The sequence below is a fragment of the Volvox carteri genome (assembly GCF_000143455.1).
Source record: "Volvox carteri f. nagariensis unplaced genomic scaffold VOLCAscaffold_89, whole genome shotgun sequence".
NCBI lineage: Eukaryota > Viridiplantae > Chlorophyta > Chlorophyceae > Chlamydomonadales > Volvocaceae > Volvox > Volvox carteri.
In genome coordinates this window covers 128020-138743 of record NW_003307632.1, presented here as the reverse complement: position 1 = coordinate 138743, position 10724 = coordinate 128020, and the positions used below count along the sequence as shown (strand labels likewise).

The 10724-nt window shown below is 51.1% G+C and overlaps 1 protein-coding gene across 1 annotated transcript in view; it reads right to left on the bottom strand.

The window, feature by feature from the left end:
* Positions 1 to 7927: 7927 nt before the first annotated feature.
* Positions 7928 to 10724, bottom strand: part of VOLCADRAFT_108046 (uncharacterized protein) — a gene marked incomplete at its 5' end in the record, with an annotated part of 7173 nt that continues 4376 nt past the window's right edge. The window contains 5 exons of the mRNA XM_002958222.1: positions 7928 to 8435; positions 8498 to 8713; positions 8880 to 9136; positions 9267 to 9402; positions 10203 to 10245. Coding sequence (XP_002958268.1) covers positions 8946 to 9136; positions 9267 to 9402; positions 10203 to 10245 — 370 coding nt within the window. The 3' untranslated portion in view covers positions 7928 to 8435; positions 8498 to 8713; positions 8880 to 8945. The remainder of the gene's footprint in view (positions 8436 to 8497; positions 8714 to 8879; positions 9137 to 9266; positions 9403 to 10202; positions 10246 to 10724) is intronic.

Sequence of the window (10724 nt, the reverse complement as noted above, 5' to 3'; positions counted from 1 at the left end):
GTCCGGTTGGGTTAACGGGACCAAAACGGTCGGTAACCGGCATGTTTATGCCACCGGTCATGTCCATGACAAACCTTGGGGCACCGGCTGCTGGAAGCCTGCCGACAATGCATGATTCACGTTTTGTTACTAAAACCCTAAGATGGCACCACATGAAAGGTGCAAATAGGTGCGAACAGGGCTCTGGGCCTGTGTAACCCACTGCATGGAGCCTTCCTGTGCATGCCTGTGCACTGTACTCAGACCTACCAATGTACATAAGCACCTGTTCATGCTCACAGCGGCTCCATTATTCAGTCGGCGGCGTCACACTGGTGGTTGGTCTGCCCCATCTCATATAAGGTTGTTATATCTAACCAAACCACAACTGGATGGTGATGTCGGAAGACACCGACTGGAAGAGCTTTGCCTGCTAAAATAGCAGGGGATGCAGCCATCCCATGAACCATACAGCCAGTTCCGAAATGGTGCAGTCCAGTCCTGGAATGGCTTACTATTGACCCATGCTTCTAGTCAATGACAGGGCTCTGCGAGCCAGGGACCCCTGCCCATACTCCTGCAAGTATGGACTTCTGCCTGAGGCGGCGTTTACTTGTTGGCATCCATGACAGCTTCCCGCTCGCCATCTGACCCAGAGGTCGGAGCCATAAGATCTGACAGAAAGGCGGCAAAATAGGCAGTTGGAACTCAGTTAGTTCCCGTGAACTTGTCTAGCAACCGCACCAAGCGAAAAAGGAAAACTAGACAGAACAATGTATCAGTTTTGGATCACAACTATCCCCCCTCTAGATGCAGCATCCTCCATGCATGGTAAGAAACTGGCAGACAGAATCAGGTCAAAAAGTGCGGGAGTTTATCACTTACCTTTAACCCACAAATCTTACCTCGCCCGTGATTGTTGCCATGCTTCTTCCAGCAAAGGTTTCAGATCAGGGGTAAAGTTAGCTTCTGGTTCCCAACTGTTGTGCTCAGCCGAGTACCCAGCCCATTTGACAAGATACTCATGCACAGTACACTTTTGGCGGCGGTTTCTGCCTACTTTTCGGGAATGGTAATCCAGTATCCATTCAACCGTGTAAAATGTCCGCTTTCCTGAAAGCCAAGTAACGGGTCCTGGCTCCATGACAGTAGGAGCAGGTTTTGGCTGAAGCACATCAACAGGGGCAGTAGTACGGAAAGGCTGGACTAGAGAGACATGGAATGTGGGGTGGATGCACATGTCAGGTGGTAGTTGCAGCTCAACTGCAGTAGACCCAACCATGTGAACGACAGGAAATGGTCTGTAGCAGCCGGTACACAGTACGGTGCTATAAATACGCACAGAGTGCGACCGCCAGCAACTCGAGAGACCTTTTCAGCGGTCAGCTGCTACATTTGGTATCGAGACCCCGTGAAAATTCACGATCCTGAAGTCGTCGGTTCAAACCCCACCAATCACGCTTGAGTGGAAATCGGGTCTGGCGACTCAGAGAGCGAATATCGCACAAATTATAAAAGTAGCTGAACCGACTGGACTGTCTCTGTGCCTGAAAAACCTGAAGACGGCTAGGCGCATGTGAGCCGGCACATGACGTGACGAGGAGTAAGTACCCACTGCCCGAGGGTAGGCGAAGGTAGGCACAGGCTGGCGGTATACGAGGCTCTAAGGGCCCGGGACGGTTCCCTTCAAAGGGGGGGGAATGTAGCAGCCGGTACACAGTACGGTGCTATAAATACGCACAGAGTGCGACCGCCAGCAACTCGAGAGACCTTTTCAGCGGTCAGCTGCTACATGGTCCCACCCAACGAGGTAAAAGCTTATGAGAACCATCCACTAAGGACCTCAGGTTCTTAGTGCTCAGCATCACCAACTGTAGTCCATTGTACATTGCTGCAGCTTCACGGCAAGACATCTGTCAGGCGGGACACAAAGGACTTGGCAAATGTCTTTGCTGCAGGCAAGTTGACGTCCAACTCCCCCAAGTAGGCAAGGCAGGGTTGTATCCATAATCCAGGAAAAACGGACTTTTGCCAGTCGCACGATCCACAGCATTATTAATAACGAATTCAGCAGCAGTTAGATATGTGTCCCAGACAGAAGGCATACGACTGGTCGCATTTAGACCCCTGTAGTAAACAGGTCCCATCCTTTTTACCCACAAATAAAATGGGAGCAGAGTACGGGGATGTGCTGGGTCGAATCATACCTCTCCTCAGGAGGTCGGCTACCTGGCGTGTCACCTCATCCAGCTCCAGGGGACTGAGGTGGTACATGGGGCACGAAACAGGCTGCACATCAGGAGCCAAAGGTATGGTATGATCTACAGGTCTCATCGGGGGAAGTCCAGGGACCTCACAGGAGATATCTGGGTATTCGTTAAGAAGGGCTTCAACCGCAGGGTCATTTTTAGTGATCTGGGTAACAGCTGTATTCAGTTGCAATTTAAGCTGTACTAGCAATGCATGCACCCCCTTGTGAATCATACGGATAGCTGCTTTGCACCCAACAGGTTCAGGCTCAATTCGCTTACAGATAGTAGCAGCAGCAAAATTCACACAGGGTTTGGAATGTGGAGCATCAGTGTGAATGTAGCAGCCGGTACACAGTACGGTGCTATAAATACACGCAGAGTGCGACCACCAGCAACTCGAGTGACCTTTTCAGCGGACAGCTGCTACAGTTCTCTTCTCCCATCCATCCCAGACCCTAAGATAAATGTGGCTGCATCAGTAAACTTAGGCAGCACTTATGGACCGACATTTAGGCACAGAGGGCCCAAGGATATACGAAGGGAGACTTGACCCAAAATGACCTGCTTACCCCCGTCGGCAAGGGTTACAGATGACCACGATGCTGGTTGAGTTTCAGTCTGAGCTGCTCAACGATGGACGTGGAAATGAAGTCATCGCTTGCACCAGAGTCGTCGGCCATGGCAGTTAAGGAATGTCCAGTGACACAAATGCCAATTAATGGAACTCTGGGCCCTGTTGACACAAAACTTTTGCACACAGGACCGAAACATGGGGCTCCATGTCAAGGTGGCCCAGGACAAGAGGGGGATCGTACCAAACATCAGCAGTATACAGCAGACCTGGAAGGGAAACAAGTTGACCCGTCATGTCTACACCGTTGAAGGGCTTGCTACCAGTATGAAACTGAAGAACCCGACGCATCCCTATCAGCAAGGAGGCAGCCCTCCGGGATACGTGTGCTGGCAACAGGAGACAGGCCGTGATGTCAGGTCGCTGATGTTTGCAAGTATGATAATGAGCAAGCTGAGACTGAAGTTCTTGAAATGAGGAGGGGGAAAACCAAATGGTATGCCCACCCAAGTTGATAGAGGTTAAGCACCGTGGAATAGCAAACAGATTACAGTGCTCATCAAAACCAGGACGAGCAGTACAAGCATTAAACGAAAAACACCACCCATCGGCTTCTCAACTTGGTCCAACATGGCCGGTAAAACACATCAGACAGCATGTCCAACTGGGCAGATTACAGGCACCGTTCGGGTTCGTATCCCAGGGAGAACTTCCCTGACACTGCCCTGGGCAACCCCCTATTTGTCCCCGTTCCTAGCTTTCTTCTCTGGATTCAACGGGCACTCCACCACAAGGTGTTTGTCCTCCCCACAGTGGAGGCAACGGCCATTTTTCTGGCAGTAATCATACTCCACCCGAGTGCAGTAATCATACTCCGCCCGGGTAAAACTTAGTCATCCATGCTGCCGGATTCGGATCCCGGCCACGCTTGCCTAGCACCTCATCTCCGTTCCCGCAGCAGCGGCCCTGGGCCGACCCTTGTCCCTATGCTTGCCACCCCGACCCCTGCAACCACGGTTCGACTCACCAGCACCGGAGGCCTGGCGAGCTGTATTCCGCCCAGCGGCAGCAGTAGTAGCAGCCAGAGGCCTGACCTCCGGTGCCGGGAGGTCCCCGTCGTCACTGATGATGGGTGCGGGATCCTGCACAGCGGTGGAAGCATGCAGAAGCACTCGGGTTTGGGTTTGAGAACGAAGTTTAGCATGTTGACGGGCCTCAACACCAAGCGTGTGCTGTACAAGTTTTGCATATTCCTGAAAAGGTTTACATTCTTACATTCTCCTGAAAAGTCAGTGGAAAGGCCGCGGATAAACCAGGAAATCCGGTCAGCCTCCCTTAAGTCAGGAATTGGTGCTATACTTGCCTCGAAACGACTATGGTACGCGGCGACCGTTTCGTTCGCCAGCATCTGATGCTGCCCTGCAGCAAGTTTTTCTAGTGCCTCCAGTTCGCGCATTTGGATCTGCGGGGCAAAACGAATTAACACTGCCTCCAAAAGATTCTCTGAAGTATATTGCAACCGCGCGTTAGTCCAGTCATCATGCCAGGTTTTCGCGGCGCCTTTAAGAGCATTAGCTAAAAACAGGCAACGTATATGTCATGGTTAGGGTTGGTCGGAAGTTTAGGTTTAGAAAATAATTTAGATGCCATCTAATTAGATTTCTATATAGATTTTAGATGAGGCCATCTAAACCCTTTAGGCGGGCATCTAAACGTATCTAGTCCATCTAATGCCTATCTAAAGGCCGGTGACCAGACCGGATCCAGACCGTTCAAACGTGAGTCATGGCACGCGAAACAGCTATGTTGAAGGTAACTTTAGTGTCATATCCTTGCTCCGCTCTATTACATACACAAATAGTCTATTTGTCGCCAGTCGAACAGGCCGGCAGAACAGAGCCCGACAGCTTTGCATCCCAATGCGGGCGTGTCCCGCATGTTGGCATGTGTACTTTGGTGGTTCCGTTTGCGGTTGGGCCGACGGTTGGGCCGCGGGGCGCCTAATTACACCCCGTGGCGCCATCCGACACGCGTCTGTAGAGCGCCCATAGGGGTTCGCCGTGTTCCCAGTGTCGAGCGGCCCAAAAAATTAATGGAAAATCCAGGAAAAGATAAAGCCGCATCGTGTGCAAAATTTCAGGTCAAAATTTCACCGTTTAGGCAGTTTTCCGTTTGGCCATCTAAAGATTTACCTAATTAGATTAGGTATCTAATTAGACTTCTAATTAGATACTTTTTCCATCTAAAGATTTTGCCAACCCTAGTCATGGTTTCCGCCTCGCACGAAATCAAAATATTTCCGGACATCACGGACGAAGGCGCGTACACGTGGCGCAACTTTCCGCGATAAGTCGCTAAGCTTAATATTGAAATTTCGTCGCTGACACCCATTCACAAAAAAGGGGACGTTCAGGACATGGGCAATTACAGGGGATTAGCTGTGGGAGGGACGCTATCCAAACTGTATGCCATGCTTCTGGAGCGGAGGATTAATGCTTGGGGAGAAGCGTCGGGTGCACGTTCACCCTTTCAGGGAGGATTTCGTAAAAATCGAGGTACGTGCCACAATCTGTTTGTTCTGAGGCATCTGACAGATAAGTCTAAGAGGGTGGGTGGCAAACCGCTCTTTGTGTGTCAACTTGACACACAAAGTCAAGTTGACTTTGAAAAACCTTTTGACAAAGTTCCAAGTGAACTGCTTTGGCTTAGGTTGGAAGAAAGAGGTGTGAGAGGTGCCACTTTGGAGGCTCTGAAGGCCGGTTATAGGCGTGTGGAGCTCAAGGTCAACGTGGACGGGGGTCTAGGAGATTCGTTTTTCTCGTTTCAGGGGGTTAAGCAGGGATGTCCTTTAAGTCCAACACTCTACGGCATATTTGGGGAAGGGTTTGCGGATTATGTAGAAGCTAAGGACAGGCTTGCACCAGATGCTACGGCTGCTTCTGATTGCCCCATGAGCGACAGAATGTGTATCCCTTTGCTGTTGTATGCTGACGACCTTAGTCTTTTTGCTGGGTCGCACAGGCGATTAATGGCATTGTTGCGTGGGCCAAAGGAATGGTGCGAAGCTTTTGGCATGAGTGTAAATGTGGGAAAGTGTGAGGTGTTGTATTTTCATCGGGACCTGGAGGCATGTAAGGCTATGCACGTTTTGGGTTCGTACGGGCTTGTTACCATGAGTGTGAGGGAGGCTACGGGACACGCGCTCAAGAGTTTACCTTGGAAGGAGCGTGCACGATATTTGGGCCTGCATTATGGACCGGGTACAACTTTCGAATTGTGCACAGATGAGTTGTTTGCATCAGGCCAGAAGGCGCTCTTCTCGCTGGTTAGTAAGCTTAAGCGACAAGGGCTTTTTGTTCCAGCTGTGCAAGCGTTTGATGCCCAGGTTTTGTCTATTCTGTCGTACGGGGTACAGGTTTGGGGCCCGTTAAGGGTTCTGGACATCCTGAAGCACGGTTACCCTAGCAGCCAGGAACCACGATCGTGTTACTTAGAGATTGCACTGCAGGACAGGATGGTGGAACTGCAGAAGAACTTCCTGAAGCAGTTGAGTGGTGCTGGCTTGCCAACAAATCGGCTACTATTCAGAGAGTTGGGTCAATACCCTTTGCAAGTGCATTGGGCAAATCTGATTTTTCGTTTTTGGAACAGGTTGGTTGAGGCAAAAGGTTCTGTGTACCACCATTGTTTTCGGGAGGAACTGCGGTTGGCATTATCATCTGGCATGACGTATGATGGATGGGGAGCGAAAGTCCTGAAGATCCTTGAGTTGATGGGTCACAACGTGCGGACGGGTGTGGACGACTCAGGTGACATTGAGGTTTAAGTTGATGCTCTGGCGACACGTTCACTAGATGTAGGCCAGTTGATCTGTGAACTTCGGAGCCGATTTGATGATGACTGGGAAAATGAGCGGTTGACAGTGGATCCAGCTTTGTTTGTTTCAGATAATAGGCAACCAGGGGTGAAGATGTGTCGCTATAAGCATTGGATGGGTTTGCCCAAGCATGGCAGCGGCTATATCTCGCCAAAACAACACGTCACGCTGATGCGTTTCAGGATGTGTGTTTGCCCTTTGGCGGTTAATCGACCGCACGGTAGGGAACGGTCTGCCCGGTGGTGTCGGGTCTGTGGGAACCGGCAAGCTATTGAGGATGAATGTCATGTGCTGCTAGATTGTCCTGCGTATGCGAATATCCGTTTGAAGCTTTGGGACCTGGGGGTTACTCCTGAGGACCGCACGATCGAGATTATGGGCGTCAAGGATCAACGCGGGTTAGCGCACATCCTGGATGACATTAGAAGATGCAGGTTGCAGTACGTTGAAGATTAATCAATCTGTTATTGTTGGGTATTGGCATTTTTCTTTTGAAGTTCTTGTTTCCAGTTCGACGGTTCATGAGCCTTTTGGCTCGTCTGGACCGTACAAGCTTGAAGCTTGTAACAAAAACGTCGTCGAAAAAACATCGTCGTCGAATATCGGCAGAGTTACTAAGCCTAGGTACCGAAATATTTATCCTTATCGCTTCATCACTGACCTCAGCGGGCAAATCGCGCTCGGTAGCGTCGTTGTTCCTTACATCGCCGGCGGTCGTACCGGTGGCGCGACCCGCGATGTGTTCCAATGCAATCGGAACAGCAGATGAGGGATTATTCATATCTATCAATTGATCATTGTTACTCGAGGCAATAGGCGGCGGCGGGACAGTTCCATTGGTCATATTGATAGCGGAGGGCAATCCCCAAAGGAGGGTAGGATCTGGGCTGGAATTAGGGAGGAGCTCTGTCGCAGAATTAGCCTGGATTTTATTCCTGACAAAAGAATTGGTCTGCCGAGGTCTGGAATTGTTCTGGCGGACTCGCCGGAGGTATTCGAATTGCGCTGTGGAGCCTCGGAATTGGGCTGTGCTGGGCCTGAATTGGCCTGTCCGGGTGCCGAATTGGCCTAACAGGGTATTGAATTAGCCTGACAGGGTATCGAATTGACCTGTTCGGGGTGTCAAATTGGCCTGACAGGGCATCGAATTAGCGTGTTCAGGGTGTCGAATTGGCTGTCAAGTTGGCAGGATTGGCTCGGGCTGGCATCCAAAAGCACATGACTTTTAAGGAATTTACAGAAAACTTTGCAAGAGGACCGCTTACAAGTGCCTCATGTGCGTATTAGTTTCGATCCCACGACATGGAGTGGGAAAACTTGCACACCTGGTTACCGTACTCTGGCACTACTACTACTACGGGAGGCAAGCACTCAGGGCCACGACTGCATTACCCAGTCAAGTCAGCCGCCGAGGTCCCACTGTTTTCCCACCACACTTCATCGGCAGTTCGTCCAGTTTATCCCACAACACTCGTATGCATGAATAGGTTCGGGTGGAAACAATGACAAATCTCTGATACACCGCTAAACTCAGTACCACGAGCTACATTAAAAACAAATGAAAATGCAGATGTCTGCCGAGAAGAATGTGTTCACCATATGCAATCTATGCCTTAATCCATCGAGCTCTCCGTTGGGTGGGGCATGGCCCATGAAGTCGCCCCCGGTATTCCGCCCATGCAACCAAACACTGACACAAAACGTTGCACGCCTGGGCCCATGTAAACCACGACACTTCCGTGTGGATTGGCTACCCGCGCTCCCCATGTCAGGGGTCCTCCCTCCTGCTGTTGACTCCCGGATTGCCCACGCACAAACGCCAAACGTTGGCGCAGAAAACAGACAGGCCATTGTAGTATGGCATCAAACCACGCATAACCCACAGCGGCTTTCAGCAGCAGTACTGCTTGGTGAATGCGACCGGCCGTGTACTGCCAGTCTTAGCACCGATGAACCACCCCCTGATGCCGCCGCTGATGCAGCAGGCATATGGGTCTACACCACCGAGCTCTGACCAGTTTGTTTTGAACTCGCCTACACAGGGTTGTAAAACAAGGGGGGCATTTCTGTTGTCATATGGTATGATGTTTCATAGACGTCGGTATGTATAACATTATACAAATTGGGTGGGTGGGGTGAGGGGTTCCTCCTTTCTAGGTTGCCCACTCTTCCCTGCCACACATCTCACGTCGCCACTTACCAGTAGCACCACGCGACTTGACGCGGGGTGGCACATCCTCTGCTTCGGTGATGGCGGCTGGTGCACTCATCGGGACCACAGTTCCGCCGCGTCCTCGACGGTGCCAGTCTCCGCGTCCCTGTGTCCCTGATCCTCCACGGCCCCCTCCGATGCCGTTTTGATCTTGAACAAGAGGGATTTCGCGTCCGAGACGGTAAGGCCCGGTACATTCCCTCTCAGTGCCATGGCGGCGCGAAGCGGGGAGAGCTGGAAATCCTCTGCAATGAAGGACACATTGTCTTTCAAAACACCGTTCGCAAAGTTTCCGGTTGTTCTCGGCACGGGGACATCGCCGCCCCACGTCTCTGGCACGGACTCGCGCTTTTCTCTCTGTGATCAATCTCTCACCTCGGAACAGTTCCCATGCTTCACCAACGGAGTAGACGCCGAGATCTTCTTCGAATTGACGACGCACATCATCCACCCGCTCATCGTCCCCGTCCAGCACATCGTGGAGACACGTCGCGAGAGCCGCGACATCAGACTATAGACGCAGCAGAGAATTAAATAAACCCCGAGTGAAGGCGAATGGCTGCAAGTGCACCATGACGCCTTTGCATGGTTGGAAGCCACAAAGCATGAAAAGACATACCGCGTCATTTGGACTTCGTGTCAGCTGGTCTCGAGGGTCTCCATCTTCCGCAGTGTCCTCCAGGGCGACATCTATAGCGGCCATTTACTCGCCACTCCTACCCGAAAGTAACCTATCTTCTATGTAATCAACGCTAAACGCTGAAGTTGGGTAGGTATGTAATACTATTGTAAGATTATCGACTGTGACATGCTTGCAACCCATACCTACATGCGCACCAAACTCTTGTTGTACGGAAGCGTGGTGTATGCATTAATGCATGACAGTGCGCGGCGCTAGAAGTGCTTTTGGTATACTTATACATCTCTATGCCGTTGTTGTGCAATATCTAAGGCGTGTTCCTTTTAAAAAGCTGAAGGTATTTAGACAGTAGGGAAGCATTTCTAAAAATCTCGGTAAACCATTGCAATAAGTATGCCAGTTTATATTATCACCATAGGTTCTTGTGTCGAACGGTGCTAAATGAACCATGGTGCATGCATGGAAGTATTCGGGGCGGAGAAGTCTCAGGCCTCTGCTATGGAAGTCCTGGAGAAACGTCAGCTTGATTGCAGAGTCTGTGGACGCCAGCACACGATTAACTTGTGTTGCTGTGGCCACCCAGCGCCATGCACAATTTTGTGTTCAGGCGCTTTGTGGCTTCGATGGATCTAGCTGTGGAGTTAAGTATGCGTCCTTCGCAGCCTTCGCACCGGCAGTGTTGGATACGGATGCCGGTATGCCATGTTTTCAGACCTGTTGTCGCAGCGCGGGCTTCGAAGCACGTAGAGGGTAGGACAAACTGTCGGGCAGAGCAATTCTTTTGACTGCCCCGGTCGCACAATTCCCGTGCTTCCCTAATTCGACACCCTGAACACGCTAATTCTGACTGTCCGAATGTCCCTGCCAGGCCAATTCGACACCCACTGTCGGAATGTCCCGCCAGGCTAATTCGGCACCCGGACAGGCCAATTCTGACTGTCGGAATGTCCCTGCCAGGCCAATTCATATCCCTGTCAGGCCAATTCAAGGGCCTGTCCCGGCAATTCAACTTGTCCCAGGTGTCAATTTAAACCCTTCTACCGAGCAATCTAGACCAATTGCAGGGTCTGCCCCCAAACTCTCAGGCACGCATTCAGAATCGCGGGAGTTGAAGGAACTTTACAAAACAAGGGGAGCACTTACAAATATCTCTCGTGTGTTTGTTGGTTTCAAATCCGTACATGCTTGTACGG